At 54.6% G+C, this 21,974-nt stretch overlaps 2 protein-coding genes across 4 annotated transcripts in view; both read right to left on the reverse strand.

The window, feature by feature from the left end:
* Positions 1-1,759: 1,759 nt before the first annotated feature.
* CABP5 (calcium binding protein 5) lies at positions 1,760-11,472 on the reverse strand. Its single transcript, XM_026481942.4, has 6 exons — positions 9,628-11,472; positions 8,252-8,282; positions 7,392-7,535; positions 6,411-6,520; positions 4,871-5,018; positions 1,760-3,914 (listed from the first exon to the last, which is right to left on the reverse strand). The coding sequence occupies exons 1-6, from the start codon at positions 9,688-9,690 to the stop codon at positions 3,889-3,891; spliced, it is 522 nt and encodes a 173-aa protein (XP_026337727.1). The 5' UTR covers positions 9,691-11,472; the 3' UTR covers positions 1,760-3,888.
* A 1,499-nt stretch (positions 11,473-12,971) lies between these two features.
* LIG1 (DNA ligase 1) overlaps positions 12,972-21,974 on the reverse strand; it is a 35,093-nt gene continuing 26,090 nt past the window's right edge. For all 3 annotated transcript variants that reach the window (XM_026481940.4, XM_048224007.2, XM_026481939.4), the window contains exons 21-28: positions 21,606-21,677; positions 19,366-19,510; positions 19,152-19,234; positions 17,698-17,850; positions 15,572-15,625; positions 14,911-15,054; positions 13,379-13,471; positions 12,972-13,259 (exon numbers count right to left, since the gene is read on the reverse strand). In XM_026481940.4, the coding sequence (XP_026337725.1) occupies positions 13,176-13,259; positions 13,379-13,471; positions 14,911-15,054; positions 15,572-15,625; positions 17,698-17,850; positions 19,152-19,234; positions 19,366-19,510; positions 21,606-21,677 (828 nt within the window). In that variant the 3' untranslated portion in view covers positions 12,972-13,175. The remainder of the gene's footprint in view (positions 13,260-13,378; positions 13,472-14,910; positions 15,055-15,571; positions 15,626-17,697; positions 17,851-19,151; positions 19,235-19,365; positions 19,511-21,605; positions 21,678-21,974) is intronic.

Genomic DNA, 21,974 nt, shown 5'->3' on the forward strand with positions numbered 1-21,974 from the left:
TACCCCCATCACTAAGTAGCCAATGGAGGAAAAGGTGGGGGTCACTTCTGCTCCCCATCGTGTGGGTCCCTCCCCCACCTTCACACATTAGTCCTCAATTCTCTCCGCAGGACCAACCTCACTCCCCGTTCCAGGCCTTTCCTCTGGCTAAGGCCAGTGGAAACTCTCCAGACCTCCTGCATGGGTCCACTGACCTAATCACTCAGTGGTTTTGGAATTTAAACACAAACAGAAGCCCTTTTGTCAGACGTGTGGACAACTCTGGTGTTTCTAGCAATATTTGCCCTTAGGATGCATGTGCCTTATGAGTGACACCAATATTAGTGACTCCTCCTGAATTCTGGCTTGGTCATGAAAATTATCTTCCCGGAACTGAGGAGAGGCAAAGGAGTGGGCTTGGGGCTCTGGGTACCATCTTAACAGGGTGGATATTTACAAACATCCCTAAGTTGGGGCACCTGGGTGGCTCAGTGGGTTAAGCATCTCTTGATTTTGGCTCAGGTCATGATCTCAGGGTCGTGGATTGAGCCCAAGTCCAGCTCTGGGCTCAGCACTGAGTCTGCTTATGATTCTCTCCCTCTCCCCCCCCACCCCCCACTTGCACACACACACTCTACAACAAAACCAAGAAATACCAAGTCATCCCCAGGCTGTGTCTAGAATGAAGAACATTTTCAGTGCCCTGCCACTGATTCCTGTCCACCAGAGCACAACTACCTTCTTCAGGTCCCTCTTCCACCAAACATATTAGTAGAGGTGAGGTTAGGGTTCTCATGGTCAGGGGCTTCCAGCCCCCATGAGCCAGGTGAGGGGCAGGGGTGTCTAACCGCTCTTGGCTCAGCCTCCTCATCTTCTGGCTCAGTCTTGACAACCAATACAATACTTTTGTATTCACATTACATTTGAGTCAGTGCGTACCTATCACCTGAATGCTGGCTTGTGATTCTATTTTCCAGGGGATGAGAAACATCTTCAGAGGAAGACGGACATGCCAAGTCTAGAACCTGCTTCGTCTTTTTCATTGAGTCTTTCAAGTTTAATCGCTTTTAGAAATACCTTGTCCGCCATTTTGCTTTATCACTTGGTCCTTGGTGAAGAACAGAGGGGAAATGTGGCATAACCACCAATAAAGGAGCCCACAGTTAACCCTGGGGCTGCCCTTGGTGCTTCCTGGAATGAGAGATATGGTGAGGGACCGGAATGTGTGGTGAAGGAAGCTTTCGGGACTGGGTTGGTGAGTCTCATGGGGGCAGGTCAGATTCTCAGCCCAGGGGCCTGAGGAAGGAACTACAGCCTGCTCTCTCTTTCTGGAAGACCATAGATTTGGGTGGAGCATTTATAGATACTTGTTAAATCATTAATAAATAAGTTAGTAAGTAAACAGAAGGTAGAAAATTCATTGCACTCGATGTAATGAGCACTGGGTGTTATATGCAACTGACAAATCACTAAATTCTACCCCTGAAACTAATAATACAGTATATGTTAATTAAGTTGAATTTAAATGAAGAATTAAAAAAAAATTCATTGCAAGACTACCTTGACTATTCCTTCCCCATGCCCATGGCAGACATCACTAATGGATGACAGAATCTGTTTCCCGTGAGCCCAGATGCATCACCACGTTGTTGCTCTCCTCCCTCCCCCCCCCCGCCCCGCTCTTCCCCCTCCTCCTCTATCATGAAGCACGGAGCAGCCGCTACCACTATCCCACACTGCGTGAAGCCATCAGGAATAGCTTTAACCATTTGGCCATATTCAGTACCAGTCTGATTGTCTAAAATGGTGTTGCACAGACATTCTAGAAGCCCAGAGATCTCATTCCACTGCAGCTCAAGAACCACCAGATGATCAATCCTCCCTTAACCACATACAAACACGCCGCAGGAAACCCATCTCTCCTGCCCCCCGATTCCACACGTGCCCCCTGCTGGTCTGAAGCCTTCCCTCACACACGTCCTACCACTGCCCCCTCACTCGGTACCCTCCAGCCACTGCCCTATTCCTGAAGCCACCATGCTGACTCCAGCCTCTGTGCCTTCCTTGTGCGGAATGCCCTTCCCCTTGCCCTCCTGACGTCATTCATAAAATCAGTGTTGACAAAATGTTAACTTAGTAAAATAAAAATGAAACTCAGTTTCTCAGCCTCATTCACCACGTTTAAAACTCAGGAGCCACATGTGGCGAGTGGGTACCATAATAGCACAGATCTAGAACATTCCATCATCGCGGAAGTTCCCACTGGATCGTGTGGCTCTAGAATGCGAGCTCCTTGAGGTCAACTACCTTATCGTTGCTCTACTTCCATCACCTGGAATAACGCCCGGCACACAGAGGGACTCAGCAAATATCACACTGAGTAGGTGAGTGACGAGTGGGATGGGCAGAAGGACAGGTACCTGGATGGAATGAGATGGAGCTGAGGCAGGAGGTGGAGGCCATATTTTAAAAGGTGATATGGATTATGTCACTCCTCTGCTCAAAATCCTCCAAGGTCCCCAGACTGGCCTCGAAACGTACACGGCTTAACCCCTGATCCACCACCTACCCCTGTCCAGCCACCATGGCCTCTCGCCATTCCTCCAACACAGTCAGCTACGTTCCTGCCTCAGGGCCTTTGCATTCACCTTACACTGTGCTGGAAGTGCTCTTCCCCCGGATATGCCCCTGGTGTTCAGTAGACTCCCTAATGCCCCTACATGGAACGGGGACTCCTCCTCATTCCCAGACCCCTTAAACCGCTTTCCTGCCCCATTTTTCTCCATATCTCTTACCATCTTCTACCATACTAACTAGGATTATATGTACTCGTGTATTTTGTTCTGTGTCTGTCTCCTCCCTTTATAATGTAAGCTCCCTCGGAGGGGGTGTATTTCATTCACCAAGGGAGCCCATGCTTGAAAACCTGGTGGAAGGTGGGACACGAATCCTGTACTTTGGGGACCTTGCATTCCTGGAGCGTCCTGCCCGCAGGTGGAGGTGAGGAGGAACAGACCCTCCGGTTTCAGGGCACAAGTCAGAGTCGGGGTGTGGGTGCTGGCACGACATCCCCCCCTAACAGAGGCAATCTCCCGGAGTGCCCAGGGCGCACCAACAAGGGGGGCTGGGGTTCCCAGGAATGGTTTCCACACCACCTGGCTGAGCTGAGAATTTGAGAACTCCCCGTCCCCCCTTCTCTTTGCAGGATGACATTTTGCAGATTAATCCCCCCTCCATCGGGGATCAGCTTGCCCTAAACCTTAGTAATCCAGATTTATGGTTTAATTCAGTGGCCTGAGTATCTTGCACAAGGAAAAGGAAGTAGGAGGCTGGAGGGAAAAAACAGACTGAGCTTCCGGGAAATCAACAAAACGGGCTAAGCTCACTTTGGAAGTGTCTTTAATTAACCATTTCCAAGCCCAGTCTTATCAGGAACCCCATTTGTAGCCCCAAGATTGGCATGCCTCCCTCTTAGCGACAGAAAGAAACTGAGGAGATTGGAAGCAAGAAGGGGGAAGGGTGGACTACGGGCTGAAGTTTTTTGGGAGTCGGACCCAAGAGGACGCTGGGGATGAGACTCTGGTGGGTCACAGGCATTGGGGATTACACGAAGTCAAAAGAAGTCATTAACCTTTGGAACTGGGGGAGCAGCACCGATCCTAGTCCCAATCTCATTTCCATACGTAGACTCTTCCTTCTTAATCTCATTCTAGAGAGGTACCCCTCACCCCACCCTGCCATCCAGGCAAAGCGATCACTTTCGGGCTAGCCTCAACTCATGCTCTGTAGGGCCGGTCCCCACGCACCCTCCCACCCTCTCTCCTGGACGGGCCCGGGGGGATCTGGTCTTCAGCAAGTGCTTGGTCCACGTTGGCCGGGTGGGGAGTGAACGGGGTTGCCAGAACCTCCTCAGCGAGACATCATCTTCACAAACTCTGCAAAGAGAAGTCCCTGGTGAGGGGCCTGTCTGTAAGAGAAGCCAGCATTCGCTTTCGAGCCCACACTGTGTGTGTTCACTAATAACTATGATGAACTGATTTCATCTTTTCAGCCAACCCTGGAGGAGTAAACACCATTTTTACAGATAGGCAAACGGAGGCCAGTGAGGTTGCCCAATGCACCTGAGGTCAGGTGGACGGTGAGTGGCAAAGCCTGGAAAGAACGCAGGATGCCCCTGACTTGTGCCCCATGACTCCATGCCAGGTGACCTCTGGGGCCCCACCCAGGTCCTGAGGTCAGTCTGTCTTTCCGCTGCCTGGGGATCTGCCTCCCACCTCGTCTGGATTTCCAGGGATGCCCCCGGCACACCTGAGCCTGGCGAGATCCAACAGGCATCCAGCAAACATTTACTAAGTTGCAGTCACGCAATAAATATCTACCAAGCTTCCCTCTTGGGAATGCCAGAGCAGATGGTCCAGAGAGCACCGTCACCGCCCTCCGGGCTTTGACAGCCCGGGGGGCGAACACAACTCAATGCAGCAAGGTCTGCGGTGACGACTCCCTTTGAAGGGAGGGGAGCAGAAAAACGTCTGTGGGACTACAGAGCGGGGGCTGACACACCCAGCTCAAGATGAAGGGAAGCTTCTTGGAAGAGGTTGGGCTGTGCCGATTCCCGAGGGATGGATAAGACCTAAGAATGCACTGACGGACGGGGAAGGTGCGGGAAGCGGAAGGAAGGTCAGGGAGAAAGGAACAGGATGTCGAGGACACAGAGCAGGGGCCAAGCCTGCCCCAGAGCACAGCTTTCAGAGAGAGGTTGTTGAAATGCGGAGTGGGGGGGGCAGACCATGGATGCACTTGACTATTGCATTAAGAATTTAGCTTTTGCAGGGGCACCTGGGTGGCTCAGTGGGTTAAGTGTCTGCCAGCGGCTGTCCCCACACCATGTCACCTTCAAAGTCGACGGTACCGTCTCCGTTCACGTCGGCCTCCTGCACAACCTCCGAGATCTCGCGGGGCGTGAGCTGCTCTCCCAGAAGCCTCTGCATGGCCTGCTGCAACTCCCCGAGGGTGATCTCCCCGTCTCCGTTGGTGTCAAACTGACCAGAGCAGAGGGGTGATGTCAGCCACGAGCACGACAATCCCAAGAGCGGTGTTTACTGACCACTTACTGTGGGTCAGGAACTAAGCTAAGTCCTTTTGCACATGGCACGCCAGCATGTCAATCCCCGACACCATCCTGCATTGTTCACTGCCCCGGGCCCAGGCCCCCAAACAGTGCCTGCCACACGGTACGCACTGGATAAATTGGCTGAATTAAGGAACTGTTTTCAAATCTCTATGCTGCACACCCTTAACCAATCTACAAGAAAGTCTCGTACACTCTATGTCCCGAGCAGGTGGGGCAACTAACTATCCTTTTCTAGCCACGCTGATTTTAACCTGGCCAAAGCCACAATTATCTCTTGCCTGGACTATCATGACAGCCCCCCCCGATTGGTCCTCTGGCTCCCGTCCTGGTCCACACATCAGGGCCTCGCATTCATGTTCATTTAAAACAAATCAGGGGCGCCTGGGTGGCTGGTCCGTTAAGCATCTGCCTTCGGCTCAAGTCACGATCTCAGGGTCCTGGGATGGAGCCCCGCATGGAGCCAGGATTCTGCTTCTCCCTCTGCCCCTTCCCCTGCCCCCGCTCCTGCTCGCTCTCTCTCTCAAATAAATAAATAAAATCTTTCAAAAAAAAAAAAAAAGAAAGAAAGAAAAGGTAGACCCACGCATCCAAGGTTTTCCGAAAGGAGCGTTTCCCAGTAACTGAACAGTGTATGTGTTTTTAAATTCAAACAAACTGAATTTATATTCTGTGGACTGTGAAGGAAAATTAAATAAATAATCAAATTGAAACTACTCAAAATTCGATAAAATGAAGAAAAATGAGTTCCTCAGTCACACCTGCCATATACTGAGGGCAGACGCTTAGCCCACTGAAACACCCAGGTGTCCCCGAGGAACGCATTTTATTAGGGGACGAAAGTCAATCTCAGCCAGCCCCTCGCCCTCCCTCGTCTCTTTTTTAAGCATCTCTACAAGTGGGTTAAACCAGATTATGTCTTTGCATTCCCCTCTGGGATCTCAAATTATTGGATGCCTTCTTCCCATTACAGGCACGGAGATTAGAGGAACTAACATGTACTCTGCGGATGGCAGGACCTCGGGTAAGATCTGTCAGTTCCATGAGCCTCAGTGTCCTCGTATGCATGACCAGGGTAAGTGGCAGCTTACCCCTCCTGTTTTTTATGATGATCAGACCAGAGAGCACGTGTAGAGGGCCTCGTGCCTTGCAAGTGTTCGGAAGATGTCATTTTCCTTTCCTATAAATCCCATTATAGTTTCCAAAAAACTTGGTTTGGGGGGGGTTCCGTCCACACTTGAAGACCAATTGCAGACCTCTGGGGTTTCCTTCAAGCACCAACACCATGAACCTCTTAACTCACTTCCTTGAAGGCATCTCTCATCTCCTGGACACCGATCATCCCTGCCGTTTCGGCCAGCAGTTTGGGGGTCATCAGCTCCACAAAATCGTCAAAGTCGACACGGCCACCCACTGTGGACGGAAGAGGCAGGTTTAGTGAGATGCCACGTAACCAACTCCCCCCCATGACCTCGCTGGACCCGTTCAAGGTCTGTTCAAGGCTCCGATCTCTCTGCCTTCTGAGAGCTTTCCCTCTCGGCCAACACGGGCCCCAGGGCCCCTCTAATCCCAACCGGGGTGGACCGGGTGCGTGGGGAGGAAGTCACTAGCGGTCCCTGTGACCTTGGGCAAATCTCTTAACTGGTTCAGATCTACATTCGCTCATCTGTTGGTCTGTCGAAGGGGAGCGTGAATTCAGTGGGAGCCAAATCGCTTCCAGATAGGAACGCGATCCCATCCGTGCTCGACCTTGTTTACTCTGTGGCACGCCCGGAAGCAAACCCTAGAGCAATTCTGTCCCGGCTTCCTTCTCGAAATGAGCTCTGAAATGCACCCCAAGTTTGTTTCCAGCGGCAAATGCGGTTCCAGTCTTGCCCTCCGCCGATGCATGTCGGTGGTCGTGGTAGTGACCTCCCCATCGATCACCGTTCACTGGGGGCAAAGCCTGACCTGCGTCAGCTCCTTTATCGCAATCCCACAAGAGGTGACATGGTCTCCGCCTGACAGATGGGGAAGCCGAGACTCAAGACGGGGAGCTGACTCCACGTTTCAAAAGCACCATAATCAGTAAATGATAGAAGCGGGTCTTGGACCCAGATCTGCCTCAAAGAGTCACCCTTTTATCTACTGCAAACGCTGCCTCCCTGAGTCCAGCCTGAAGTGCTGGCTCCAGACTCCTAGCGACCCCTACCCTCCCCCTTCTCTCCGGCTCAGCCTCCCCATCCCTCCGCCTTCCACCATTGCCCACCCCCACCCGCAGCGGTTCTCCCCGGCCCGGCCTCACAGTTCATGTGGATTTGCTGGCCCAGTTCAGTCAGCTCCATCTCGGTGGGCATGTAACCCATCGTCCTCATGAGATTCCCCAGATCCTTACAGGAGATGAAACCATCTCTGTCCTTGTCGAATTCAAGAAATGCTTCCCGAAGCTCTGGAAGTTAAGAGGGAAGGACTTTGGGGGAACCTGAAACAGCCCATGGGAAAGACTGGCATCCCTTGAAACCGTCAGAGAAGCACTGACTAGAGACTCCGCAAAGGAGAAGACATCTTTGAAAACCAGAATTTCCCAAAGGAGTCACTTATGAAATGTGGACGGAGATTGCAACGTGCGAGAGGAATGATCTGTGAGACCGCAAAGCGAAGGCACAGCGGTCCTCCAAATTGTGGGGTGAAATTATGGGGGGCACGCCTGAGTGGTTCAGTCAGTTAAGCGTCTGCCTTGGGCTCAGGTCATGATCCCGGGGTCCTGGGATCGAGTCCCGCATCGGGCTCCTTGCTCAGCGGGGAGCCTGCTTGTCCCTCTGCCAGCCACTCCCCTTGCTTATGCTCTCTCTCTCTGACAAATGAAGAAATAATTTAAAAAAAACTATGGGAAACTTCCAAACCACCCAAAGAAAAACCAATAGTTTTTGATTCATCTTAAAATTCACGCCCGTGTCCCTCCTGGGTCTCTGAGACACTTAGGGATGGGCGTCCCTTCTGCACACTTTGGGAGGACCCGAAGCGACCATGAGAAGGGGTTCCACAAAATCACAGCTGAGTGGGGAGAGGGGTGGGAAGCTTTCGTGGGAAGGGTCTACCCTGAGATGCACAGAGAGCAGCCTAGTGGTGGGTGACAATGAGGAGGCATTTGGGGACAGAGGTTACCTTCGATTTCATCCTGTCCCAGGGGTCTTTCCTGGAAAGGAATGCAGGGAGAGGAAGTTTGGAGAGGGTCAGGGCTCCAATATCTACTTCTCCAAACGTGTCCCCTCCGTCCTCCAAGCGACCCCTCCCCTTCCCTGTCTCTCCTCCACCCCCCCTCCTCTTCCTTCTCCCACCTCCTGACTCCCACCCCTGACTGCTTCTAGCCCTTTCCTCATCACTTCCCATTTCCTCTCTCCTATCCCAGAATCTTGATCTCTCTCCCTCTGCCTTTCCTGACCAGACATCCATCCCATTGTGCTGCAAGGGGCCTTCGATGCCAGGGCATCCAATCCCCTCCTTTCTCCGGAACAAGAAAGCAAGGCTTGGCATCACAGCTAAGGTGCTCAGAGTGCCAACTCTGTGCTGGGTGTCCACGGTCACTTCATTTAAACCTCAGAACCACCCCAGGAGGTAGGACCAAACAGCATTCCCATCCTACTTGAGAGGTAGCTGAGGAACAGAGAGGTTAAGGAACCGGTCTGAAGTCACACAGCTCCTAAGTGGCAGAGTCCCTCCCAGGGCAGGGAGACATTAAATCACTCCCTCGAGGTCGGGTGCAGCAAGCACCGAGATTTTAATTCTGAGTCAAAATTCTTCCCACTACACCCCCTTGATTCTTTCCCCACCCACCCCTTTCTTTCTCCAAGGGTTAGAGGCCGTTTGCGTGGGACCAGTGCTCAGCGTCTGGGCAAGATGATCATTGGGTACGAGGCACGCCACCTGGGGAACTCCACCAGCCTCTGGCCTCTCCCTTTATCCTTGGAGCCTTCCCCCAGCTTCTCTTTCTTCTTATCCCCTCCCCCCATCTCCCTCCCTCTCTCTCTCTCTTTCTCCGGTCATCTGAAAGCCTAACAAGGAAAAGTAAGCCCCCCGGAATCACACAGACCTGACAGACCCTGCCTCTCAGTAACTGTAATGCTTTGTGACTCAGCCTCAGTGCCTGCATCTGTAAAATGGGAACGCAAGGCTGGCCAACCTTGTTAAGTGGTCCTGAGGATGAAATGACAGCAGGAAAGCAAAGCCCTCCGCGCAGGGCTGGGCACACAGCAGAGCCTTGGTTAAGTGGCAGCTAGAGTCATCACCATCCTCGCTCTGGGTGTCCACAGAAACAGGTGGTGATCGACAGGGACATCCCAGTTCCCCGTTTATTTGTATGTCTCCTCCCTCTCCCCCTTTTGCTGGTGACTTCTGATTTCACCTTCACCACTTCACTGGCCCACTGAGCTCCCCGAATTCTACCTTCTCGGTCACGTGCCCCCCGCCTGTGCCCTCCATCCCCCCACACCTTGGCTCCCTTTGCCCTGCCCAGCATCCTCCTGCCTTGTCCGCCACCTCACCCGCTGTTTCTCAGCGATGCCTTTCCTCAAGAAGATGCAGGCGGGGCCCATGGGAAACTGCATGGAGGGGCAGGGCAGGGCGCACCAGGCAGCAGGCTCAAGTCGGCTCCCCTCCTTCCCGTCCCCCTGGGCGGCTCGGCCTCCTTCTTTTCCCTGGCGCTCCTCTGCAAGTCTTCCTGCCTCTCTGGGCCTCTCCCTTGGTCCCGGTGTCCGAGAGCTGTGACAGCTGGATCAGAATCTCTCCCAGGGTTGGGGAGGGATCAGAGCTGGTCCTGCCTCCCCATCTGGCTCCAGTGAGGTGGAGGGGGCCTCAGTCTCAGCCTCTGACCTTTTATCCCCAGAATAGAACAGGATAGTTTCAAAACCGGGGATTAGAGCAGAGGGTACCCATTCATTCGCGTTTCAGCGAGCCTGTGGGGTGCTCACGTCACACCAGGCCTCCGCTGGCCCCCCAGCATGTGAAGATACAGGGGACACGGCCCCTGGCCTCAGGGAGCTGCGGTCAGTGCAGGCCAGCAAGCAGGACGCAAGAGCCCAGTGACAGCCTGACTTCAGGAACTGGACACCCATAGCGATTAAGGGAGTGGTGTGTGTGCTTCCTCTGCTCATCTCTTCCTTTCTTCCTAAATAATTTAGGGTACGGTGGTGGAGGAGCAAAAGTAGGCCTCCCTGCTGGCGGGCGAGGGGGCTGGGGAAGGGAAGTCATTGTGGTGACCCCAAGGAGGCGATGAGGGTCTCTACCCAGGGGGCGGGGGTTGGGAGGGGATCGAGACGGGGAGCCGGAGTTCAAATAGCGTGTGGGAGCGAGGGGGGTGCCCGCTGAGGGGCAGCGGGGCCCAGAGTGTTGGGGCCTGGGAGGTGAGGATGCGCCATGGGAAGGGAGCCTGGTGGGCCCTGCAGGAGCGGGAGCAGAGTGAGAAGGTGTCTAACACAGGTCCCCCAGATGTCCGCTCACGGGGGCGGCACGGTGTAGGGTGTAGGCGCCGGGTCAGGGTGAGGAGGGCGGCCCAACTGAGCGGGATGGCGGTGGGGAAGGGAGAGGTGTTACATACAGCGATTCTGTGACCTGTAAAGGAAAATCAGGTTTCTCACGGATACAGAAAGAGGGAAAGGAGGAATCGTGCTGGGTGAGAATCGGGGGCACTGGTTTGTCCTGGTGGGTTTCAGTACAGAGAGGCACATAACAGTAAGCAGACGTCACGGTTTGCGCGGGGACGCTGGTACGTGTATCTCTGGGTTAAGACAACACAGAAGCAGGGACGTCTCTGGCTACCGGGGCTTGAATTCTAAATACCATTCTCCATGAAAGGGAGCCGAGTCCTGGGAGACAGGGCTGCTCCCACGTCTGGAGCAGGACAAGCGGTCTAAGATGAGCCTGAAACCTCTTGTTCCGTAAAGCGAGGACAAGGTTGTGGGGTCACGACAAAGGAACACAGACGTCAGCCCGAAGCAGCTCCAGCGGCCATAACGGGCAATTTGAAAATCCAGATACATAACAGAGTGTGCAGGTAACACAGGAACCCAGAGTCCATTCACACAGGAATAAAAAAGTGCCAAGTTTGAAAATGTCTAGTCACACCGCACAAGGTATCCCGTTACAACATACTAATTGCAAAGGAGGGTCACTTTATGGGGGGACACCGAGCAGACAGTATCTTAATCGAATGACTCAAATGAACATCATCAGTAGTGTGACAAATCGAAATTATATATTCGATCCCTGTGCAATCATGAATGAGCACTCCTGCCCCCCTCCCTGCTGCCCCGCTCCGCGCACACTCCACAGGACTCAGCTCCGAGCACTGTCTGCCCTCGACGGGTCTCGACAAGTTCTGGAAGCATTTCACCAGGGGAAGATGTTCTAGCTGCCCACCCCCCCGGCCCCCCGCCCGCTTGCCCTGGGCTCATCCCTTCACCATCTCCATCTCCAGCCATCAGCAGGATCTCGTCACTCCCAGACTGTCACTGCCTGTGGGATTAGGTTCCACACCGTTGAGGGGCCACACGAGCCTCCCCACGAGAGGCACTCCGGGCACAGGGCCTCCTACAGACCGCCAGGACCGAATCCTGGCCCTCCATCTCCTAGAGAGCGGGCCTAGGGAAAGTAACTGTGCCTCAGTGTCTCCACGTGTCAAATGGGGTAAAAATTCCTATCCAGTGGGACTGTAGTGAAGGTCTTTGGTGAGTGAGGACATACCTGCCCAGCCCGGGATCTCAGGCTGCTCAGGGCAGCGTGTTCACGGGGCTCTGCAGGGGTGAGGGGAGGAAGAGCCTGTCCCTGGCCCTGCTTTCCTCAGGAAGACGGGGTTCCATGCCTAAGGGAACCACGGGGCTGTACACAGAGCCAGACATGGGCATCCCCAGACACGCAACACTCAACACCAATGTTATTTTGCCTAAACATTTTGAGTTTGATAAATACGGATGCAAATCTGCTAGTCCTTTGAGGTGGAGCTGCATTGGTCAGGAACTCTTTAAATCGTAAGGAACAAAAACTGTTTCGCAGCGGGGTAGTCACACTGGGATTTGGTTACACACCTCAACTATTCCCTCACCTCTGCCCCATCCCCATGACCAAAAGCCCATTAGACAGCGGCCGGCCCCTGGGTCACCAGTTCAGGGCTACTTTCCCTGAGTCTCCTGGCTTGTTCCTCACGATCACAAGGTGGCAGCCCCAGCTCCAACCATCACATCCACAATCGAGGCAGGCAGGCAGGAAGGGCTGCTCAACCAGGTCTCCTTTTTGATCACGAAAAAAAGCACCGACTACATGCCAGGCATTGTGCCGGGGCTGGGGAATCTAAGGACGAGCAAACCTCACAGCTCAGGCCCCAGAATCGGCAGCCCCCAGTCGGTGGGCGGCAGAGCCGGGGGTCTCCCACGGTCACTGCACTGACTGTCTCCCACAAAGATGGGGCCCGGAGCCAGGCTGCTGGGTCAGGACCCCAGTGCCGGCAGGTACTCCCCACTGTGGGCCTGGGTGCCCACTTCCCTGCTCTGCCCCTAGCATCCATGTAGCAGGACGGCCCGCACTGCCTGCCTGGCAGGCCCGCTGCAGGTTACCTGAGTTAACGTTCATGGTCTAGGCCACCACTGTCCCCTACCATTGCCACTAACCGCATGTGGCTGCTTACAGGAAAATTCATGAAAATAAAATAAAATATGTACCATATCTGTTGTCAGGTGCGCTGGCCGCCTGTGGCTGGTGGCCGTCCTACTTCCCGGCGTGGATGCAGATGTTTCCAGCGCCGCAGAGAATTCTACGGGAAGGTGCTGGCATGCCACCCACGCGGGAGCTCCTGGGGCTGTACCCCCAGAGCCCAGCACACACCCTGACACAGCACTGGGTGTTCAATAATTATTTATTGAAAAAAATGAGCAAATAAATCCCAGACCCTGCTTAACCCATCCCCTCACACACGCATACACACACACACCCGTGATACTGCAAACCCCACACGGACGCAACACCAGGTTTGCTGGGCAACAGGACACCCCATGTCCCCACCTCTGCCACCCCTGCCCGCAGCCCCTGGGCGGGCGGGAGCCTAGTAGAAATCTTCCGAGTCGGAGTCCAAGTCTGCGCCCTGCTGGTTTTGAATCTGACTCTGCTTCCTGTACAGAGAGGCCACCTGAGGAGAGCGGGTGGAGGGCGGGTGGTCAGAAGCCCCAAGGCTCCCCACCTCAGTTCCAGAATCCGCCACCGAGAAGCTGGTCCGGCCGGGCAAGCCCACCCCGGCTGAGGCCTCACCTGGGCACTGGTGGTGGCCTCCTCCGGCTTCTTGTCTTCACGGACGCGGATAAACCGAGGGAAGCGAAGGGAGATCCCCTTCTCACCATCAACCTGGGGGAGGGGGCGAGGAGGGAGACCCCGCTGGTCTAGCTCACAGGCCGCTCACGGCAGCAGGTCCCCGGCCCGGGTCTCCTCTCCGCGCCGGCCCCTCCGGCCTTGGTTTCCTGATCTATACAATGGGGCCAAGCAACGGGTCATCAAGATTAAATAAGGGAGGGCGCCTGGGGGGCTCAGTCAGTGAAGCGTCTGCCTTCGGCTCAGGTCACGACCCCGGGGTCCTGGGATCGAGTCCCGCATCAGGCTCCCTGCTCAGTGGGGAGTCTGCTTCTCCCTCTGCCCCTGCCTCCCCCACTCGTGCTCACACTCTCTCTCTCTCACAAAAAATAAATAAATAAAATCTTAAAAAAAAAAAAAAGACTAAATAAGGGGATAAAGTGCTTATGACTGTACCTGGAGCATAATAAGTGCTTAAGAAATGCCAGAAAAATAGCAGTGATCTAGGCTGTTGTTCTATTATTACCCTCAAGGCCGAGACGCAGGGCAGCAAAGACAGGGTGTAGGTTCGAGAACCAGACAGCAGGGTTCAAATCCCAGCTCCCAACTCAGGGGCTGTGTGACCCCGGCCCCGTGACCCCTGCTCCCGGGCTCTACTTCCTCAGCTGTATGCTGGGGACACTCTGTGCTGCTCCTGCCACTTGTCACCAGGGGACCCTGACTGTCGGCTCAGTCGGCTGAGTGGCCAACTCTTGGTTTCAGCTCAGGCCATGATCTTGGGGTCGGGAGGTCGAGCTCTGCGCTCAGAACTGAGTCTGCCTGAGATTCTCTCCCCCGGCCCCTTCCTCCCCCACCCGCGCTCGCTCTCTCTCCTGCAACTAAGTAAATCTTAAAAAAATTTAAATAAGTATGAGTTCTGCCTTTAAACGGAAGTCCACTCCCAATCAGAAAAGCACATGCTAGCTAGATTTTGAAGCGTCAGGAGGAATCGCAAAGGAAGCACATTTTTAATTCAAGATTTCTGTTCCGGAGGAGAAAGCGAGAGCTGCCCCAGCACCGGGCTGACCCTCTAGCCAGCACTGAGGGCTGAGTCACTGGTCAGAGAGATCAGCCCGGGAATTTTAAAACTTGGTAGCGTGAAAATGAATTACGGTTGACAAAGACGTCACTGCCCAGGAGGAAGTGTCCTAAGCTTTTACTCCAAAGACCTGTGTTTTCAAAAATCACTGAGGAGCCGAATGTGAGACTATGGTATTAAAGGAAACAATTTCACTGTTTACTTTCTACACCTGGGGAATTTCTTTCTTTTTTTTTTTTGATTGAGACTTTGACCCCATTATCTGACATCCAAATAAAATGTGACCTCAAGCTTTCCCAGTTACTATCAGCCCGGAGCACAGGCAAGGGCTCCACGATCCCCTGCTCCCCATCTCCCATTTGAAAGGTGGGCCCCGGGTCCCTCCTACTGCCTGGAGCCCCGCAGTCCCCCTACTCACCAGGCCGCGGGCAGCAGGGTAGATGGGGGACAGGGACAGATCGGCACATTTCACCTCCCATACGGCGCTGGGGTCCAGCCAGTGGTCGGGGGCCACAGCCCCGTCTGCCCGGACGTAGGGGCGTGGGGTGGGCAGCACCAGGGCCTGCAGAAAACAGCAGCGGTGTGAGGAGGAGAGGGTCTCGGGTCTCAAAGTCAAAGCTAGGGATTGGGGGGTCGAAAGGAAAATGGGGGACGGAGATAGACGGCGACACAGGGATGCCTTAAACGTAAGAGCCTGGGCAGGGATGAGGGGGAATGAAGGGAAGAAACGAGCCAGAGAGCCACAGAGAGAGACAGAACCAAAGAATGTCACAGACAGAGACGCCAACACACAGGAATGGGAGTCGTACCCCCAAAACACCCGTGACTGTGCCACAAACACTCCCAATTACTAGGGGCTTCCCCAGCCGTCGGGCTTCACTCGGCCGACTCAGGGACCTCTGCGATGGTGCTCTCCCCATGACTCGTCCCCTCGCAGTGGAAGCCGAGGCTCCCTGACCCACGTTACGCGCTAGCAGCTGGTAGAGCCGGGGCTTGAACGTGGACACGTGGGGCTCCCGAGCCAGCCCCACCGGCCGCTGAAGGCCCAGAGCCCCGCACGCACAGAGTGGGCCGCGCACCTGCAGCTTCCGGTAATGCTCCTCCAGCTCCTCGTCACTGAAGCCAGTTCCGAGCTGCGGGGAGGACAGCGCAGGTCAGAGATGCGGCCTGTGGCCGGGCATGCACCCCCCCCGCCCCCGCCACCGAGGACCTAGATTTGTGCCTACAGGAGACCCCCACCCTCCCCCCGCTGAACCAGAACCCACAGAGGAAGTAGTATGGGGTGCTGGGCGCAGAGCCCGAATGGGGAACACCTCTCCCAGGGGCACCCCCCCTCCCCCGCCCACCTGCTGCCCTTGCTTTGAGCCCTCATTCCTTCCCCTCGCTCCTTCTGCTCCGTCCCCCTGGCCCTGATGTCGCTCCCTTGGGCTCCCCCGCATCCCACCTGCCCCAGAACGGGCAGTCCTCTCCAATCTCCACGCCGTCGAGGCTTTTTCCCTCCCCTCCCCACATCGTCAAGCCTAACAAGAATTCGCTGCCGGCAAATGCAGCACGATGCACGTCTTCGACCCACGGATACAAAGTGCCCACCGGAAAGCCCCTTTTGAATCGAGGGCCTTCAATAGTTTCTCTGGCAGAGAGCTCTTTCAGAAAACTGTTCTGGGTAAACAGAGCAAGCTGGTGCCGGACTGGTGCCCTGCGGGACTCGCGAATGGTTAAAACCACCTCTGTCACGGGTCACCTGGGCCAATAAGCACCGTGTACCGTGTGGATTTCCTCGTAAGAACAATGCTGGCCGCGAGGGAACCATCCAGCCACAGGGAGCTGGTCCAGGACACGCGGCACACACATCTTTTTGAAAACTCTTTTCCACAAGCATTTGTGAAAAATTCTGGACAATGTCACTAAGGACGAGTCAGAGGCTAGCAGAGGGACGCCCCGTAACCGTCGGTTACAGGAAGAATCAGCCATCACAGGGGCCATCCCAAGCCTCCGTGCTGGGCTCCCACAGCAGCAGCCCCCGCGGGAAGGGTCCGTGCCAGGCCCCCACCAGGGAAGATGGACTTTGATCTCCTACGAGACAGTGACCACCCCAGCAACTCAGCCCCGAGGAACCGTCCTCCCCCGGACTGCTGCTTTTGTTCCAGTGCACTTTTGTTCAAAACAACCCCTCCCACTGCCTCCTGCTTCTCCATAAAATCACATCCCTCTCCCTTGTGGGATGAGCTTACAGTTTCGCCACAGCTTTCACATCCCAAACGGCAATTCTCTGCTATTTCTGAATAAACCCATTTTTGCTGGTAAAATAACAGACCATTTTATTTTTAAGCTTAACACATTCAAGTTGTGCTTCTGAAAGTCCTGAGGACAAGGGCAAACGCTCTGCAGTGTTTTTTTATCACTATGTTACTTAAGTGTATCTGACGGTATTTAAAACACAGTATTTATAGACGAAAAAGCAGGGGGGAAAAAACTCCTGAAATACAAAGATCACAGCTTCCCACAAATTTTACTAGTGGTTACCTCTAGGCACTGGAATTGTGGGTAACTGTTTACCTGCTTCTGTGGCAAAAGCCTCACGTTTGTTGGATCAACAGTGTGCATAGCTTTAAACGAAAACCAAAACCACTACATTTTCCAGGCACCCCTGTGGCTGGGGGGGGGGGGGCATGGAGCAAAATTCCGACCCAAGCCACAGAAGCTGCTCACTGCCTGAGGCTGATGCAGGTGGCACATCCCTCGCAACCTTCCTCCTTCCTGCTGCTTGGAGTGTGCATGGCCATGATGGCTGGAGCTCCTGCAGCCACATTATGAAGATGAGGTCCGAAGCACATGACGAAACCTCTATGTGGGGAGAGAAGCCTGGGTTCCCAGTGACATCGGGAGAGCCAGCGGCCTGTCCCCACTTCAGACTTCTCATTACAGGAGAGAAAAATAAATTTCTCATAAGCCACTGTCATCTGCAGCTGAACTCAATTCCTGACGTAGCTTCCTTACAACTTTTTATGATAGTGCATTTCTCTATGTGAAGCAAGAGTCACTTACAGGATCGGAAAAAGCAAAAAAACTAGGAAAAACTAGGAAAAAAACTAGGAAAAAAAAATCCTACACAAGACATGACAGCCTCTTGGTTCAGCGCCCCCTGCCCCCGCCCCACCACTCCCCCAGGTGGAGTGGAATCTACTTCCCTCCTGCCTCCCAGCACCTTGCATATGGCCTGGAGCTCCTCACTCTCCTCATCGTAGGCGGCCAGCAGGAAGCCCCCGTAGCGGCCCGCCCGCTTGCCACGGCCCAGGTAGGCGCCGATCACCACGAGGTCCAGGGTGTCGCCCACACCATCGAGGTAATCCTTCTTCAGCTGGGGAGGGAAGGCAGGAGGTGAGGGGGCGCTGCCGAGGTGCGGACCTCGCTGCTGGAGGCACATCGGGGGGTGGAGCAGGGGTTGGGGTGAGTCTAAGGAGTGCTCCCGTAGAGAAAACGGAGGACGGCCACCGGCTGAGGCTGGACCCGGGAGGACCTTCTGGATTTCCAGAGTGAATGGGAAAGAGACGACCAAACTGGGAAGAGCCGGTGGGACTGTGGGGACAGGGAAGAAGGAGACCTTGGGGGTCCCTCTTGGGTTCCCCCCTTTCCCTCGGGATGGAAACATATTCCACTCACTCCTTCACATGCAGAACATTCATCGTTTGTTCCAGGAACATTAACTAAGTGTCAGGCAGGAGCTCGGCCTTGGGGATGCGGCAGGGAAAGTGTCCTAAGACAGGAAACGCTCATACCCTCCCAGCTGCTGATGGTCTGGGGGTAAAAGACCACAGGCCGCTAACACACACCCAAGAAACCCAGCCGGCTCCACTCCGGCTCGTCTCCTGCTGCAGTCCTCCCGCCCCTCTCCAGGCAAGCCTCCTGCCCGCAGACTCCCGCTCTGCCCAGCACCGCCCCTCCACCCCCAAACATCCCCCATTCACGGCCTGCCAGATCTCTTGTGCAAAATGGGACTTCCTGCCTAAAACCTCCACTGGCTTCTCAAAACTCTTAAGGTAAAACCCAGAATATTTTACAACGACCCTCAAGGCACGATGTGATCTGAGACCTGCTCTGCACCCTGACCTCACCTCACACCACAATCACCCTGCTCCCTGCACACGTGAAGCTTGTTCTGACCTCAGGGCCTTTGCACCTGCTGCCCCCCCTTCTCCTAGGTGCCCTGTCCCAGATCTCCACATGGCTGACTCTTTCCTGTCATCTGCATCTCGACCCAAGCATCAGCTCTAGAGAGGCCTTTCCCCATGACCAGAGCACTCTAAGATCACTGCTGGCCCCTGACTTGACTTGCTTTCTTTGCAATGCTTGTCACCCTGACGTCACCTCGTTTATGTCCTGGCTGACTCCTTTCCTACCGGCCCCACTCGACACAGAGGGCAAGCTCAGAGAACAGAAACCTCATCTAGTTTCTCAGGTGCTCGGGCCGGGGCAGCTCTCAACTGATTGCTGGTGAATCCATCACCGAGGGCGTGCAGAGGGGCGGTCCCAGGCTTGCTGGACTGGGAGGCGGCAGGGGCTGAGAAAGGCTCCTGCACTCACTACGGGCGGGCGAGGTGGGGACTGGAAACCCGGAAGGAAAGATTGCCGGATGTGGGAAGGGCGGCCGGGGCGGCTGACCTTGAGCCAGTTGTGCGATCTCTTGGCGATCTCGTAGGTGGCGTTGACGTCCAGGGTTTTCACCATGAGCCCCTCGCAGGAGTCTGAGGGAGACACGGATGAGTGGCCTTTGTGAAGCCAGGTGGCCGGAGCCACAGGCTTCCGGTGAAATCATGGGGGCTGGGGCGGGTGGGAGGGCAGAGTACACACAGCGGCCCGCCCCAGACCCCCTCACCTTTCACAGACTGCTCCAAGAACTCGGCGATCTGGTCTGTGTCCTTGGTGTCCAGGGAGGCGGCAAAGACAAACTCGCCCTCCGTCTCCACGAAATTCTCCCGGAGCAGCTGCCGGCGTCGGGAAAGCGGCTCACGCACCAGGGACTGGCGGTGAAGGGGAGGGCAGGAAGAGAGAGAGGAAGGGACATCACCATGGAGGAGAAGCCCGAGCTCAGGAGAGACAGGAGGCCCTGCGTCACCTGCCACCACGCAGCTCCTGACAGAACGGCCCAACAGGGAGGACCCACGCCCGCGCAAGGATTTTGAGAACTAAAAGGACCGATTTCAAGGGCAGGTCAAGAGCAGCAAGGGGGCTGGAGACTGGAACGGACTCGTGTGATTGTGGCTACGGTCCCTCGTTCAACACGGGCTGAACAGAGCCAGAAGGAAGCTGGCGACCACAGGGGTACGATATAAATGTGTTTCTGAGAGGCTGCTTTCCATTTTAATCCGGGGGTCAGCAACCCTGTCCCACAAAGAACCAGACAGTAAACATTCTTGGCTCCGTGGGCCACTTGGGCTCTGTCGCAACCGCTCACCCGCGGGCTGTCGGGCAGAAGGAAGGGGATGGGTGCGTGGTTACGTTCTTTACAGACAACAAAGGCCGAGACAGATTAGGCCCGTATGCTTTCGTCTGCCGAGCCCTGAGTGAGAGCGAATCCACTCGTGGGAAAGCACTGCTTGCCTTATACTGCAAAACAGACTCACGAACCTTCTGGAAGTTAATCTACTCTTTGTGATCTGATTAACCACACCCTTTCATGTTCTGTACACACTCCTGATGGTCAGGCACGGCCCTGCTGGAAATCATGCAAGCCGAGTCAGAGCTGAATTTGGCAGGAAGCCTTGTTCTTTTTTTTTTTTTTTTAAAGATTTTATTTATTTATTTGACAGACATAGAGACAGCCAGCGAGAGCAGGAACACAAGCAGGGGGAGTGGAAGAGGAAGAAGCAGGCTCATAGTGGAGGAGCCTGATGTGGGGCTCGATCCCATAACGCCGGGATCACGCCCTGAGCCGAAGGCAGACGCTTAACCGCTGTGCCACCCAGGCGCCCCAGGAAGCCTTGTTCTTACAAACCATCAGGCAGGCGAGGGAAGGAAGTCACCTAGCTCTCGCTCATCCTTCCCCAGGGGAGGCGTGGCTCTCCTCCAGCAGGCTGAGGTGGGATGCTTCCTGAGACAGGGAACTCACTCCTTCTGTTCTGTCCCATTTCTGCAACGGGATGGAGCTTGTCTCGACAGCCCCAAACTCATTCATTCTGAGTCTAGATTCACTCTGAGACTCTCCTAAGGGAAGACTCTGGAATAAAGGTGGTGACTGATCCTAGTAGTGATAAGGAATCAGAGACTCAGAGAGGCTGAGTCACTCATCTGTGGCCACACAGCCAGGAAGGGAGAGCTGGAATGTGAAGGCAGGTGGTCTGACTCCAGATTCTTAACTCATGCCCTGGAGTAGCAGTTCACAAACTTTCCAGTCTCGGGACCCCCTCACGCTCTTGAAATGTGCCAAGGACTCACTCCAGAGAGCTTCTCTGTATGTGGGTTACATCTCTGGATATTTACTGGGGTAACGACGATGTATGAGCTATTAAATCACATGTTAATATTTGCTATGTTAGAAATGAGAAATCTCGACATTTATTAATTCATTTAAAAATAATAACTCCAATATGTGAACCCAACAACATATTTTATGAAATGTGCCTGTATTAGAAAATAATTAGTGAGAAGAGGGAGCATTAGATTACCATTTTGCAAATTCTTTACTCTCTGGTTTTTTTTTTTTTTAAGATTTTATTTATTTATTTGAGAGACAGAGAGAGAGAGAGTGAGCGCAGGAGCACACTCAAGCAGGGGGCAGGCAGAGGGAGAGAGAGAAGCAGACTTCCCTGCTGAGCAGGAAGCCTGATGCAGGGCTCGATCCCAGGACTCTGGGATCATGACCTGAGCTGAAGGCAGATACTTAATCAACTGAGCCACCCAGATGCCCCTAATGTCTGGCTTTTAACGGAGCTGGGCTCTCACATGTGCGTCTGCATTCAAGGTCTCACAGACTCCCCCGAGAGGGTCCTGGAGACACCTTCGGGGATCCTCGGACCACACTTTGAGAACCGCAGCCCGAGCGTGGCCATTCAGACTGCTGGCTCCCAAGCTCACACAGCGCCCCCATCCGCCCCCAGACATGCAGCCGGAACTCACCTCTCCATTGAGGTAGATGAGGTCGAAGGCATACAGACACACCTGCACCTGGATCTCTGCCGCGTCCACCTCCTGGGTTGGGACAGAAGGGAGAACGGGGGTGGGGGATGGTGATGGGGGCATGGTCGGTGCGCCTCCCATCATGCCCCAGGCAGACGCCTGTCACCTACCACTCTCCCCTTCTCTCCAGCCAGTAGGCTACGCACCCATGAGGGTGACAACGCTGCTGGCTCTGGGCTCTGCATCGTGATGGCGCCCAACTAATCCCGACAACCTCATTCCCCTGTCAGATATTTGCTCTCCCAGCCTCCCTTGCAGCTAATGGTGCTGACGGGACATGGGTCTGGCCAATGAGGGTAAAGAAGTTTG

Source organism: Ursus arctos, unplaced genomic scaffold (genome assembly GCF_023065955.2).
Source record: "Ursus arctos isolate Adak ecotype North America unplaced genomic scaffold, UrsArc2.0 scaffold_19, whole genome shotgun sequence".
NCBI lineage: Eukaryota > Metazoa > Chordata > Mammalia > Carnivora > Ursidae > Ursus > Ursus arctos.

What these genes read in the sequence shown, in the direction of transcription:
- CABP5 (XM_026481942.4), bottom strand. Translation starts at nt 9,690, where the DNA reads ATGCAGTTTCCCATGGGCCCCGCCTGCATCTTCTTGAGGAAAGGCATC. An exon ending in GGGACAGGATGAAATCGAAG is followed by an intron (nt 7,536 to 8,251) that starts GTAACCTCTGTC and finishes CTTAACTTCCAG; the next exon opens with AGCTTCGGGAAGCATTTCTT. An exon ending in CCAGCAAATCCACATGAACT is followed by an intron (nt 6,521 to 7,391) that starts GTGAGGCCGGGC and finishes TTCCGTCCACAG; the next exon opens with TGGGTGGCCGTGTCGACTTT.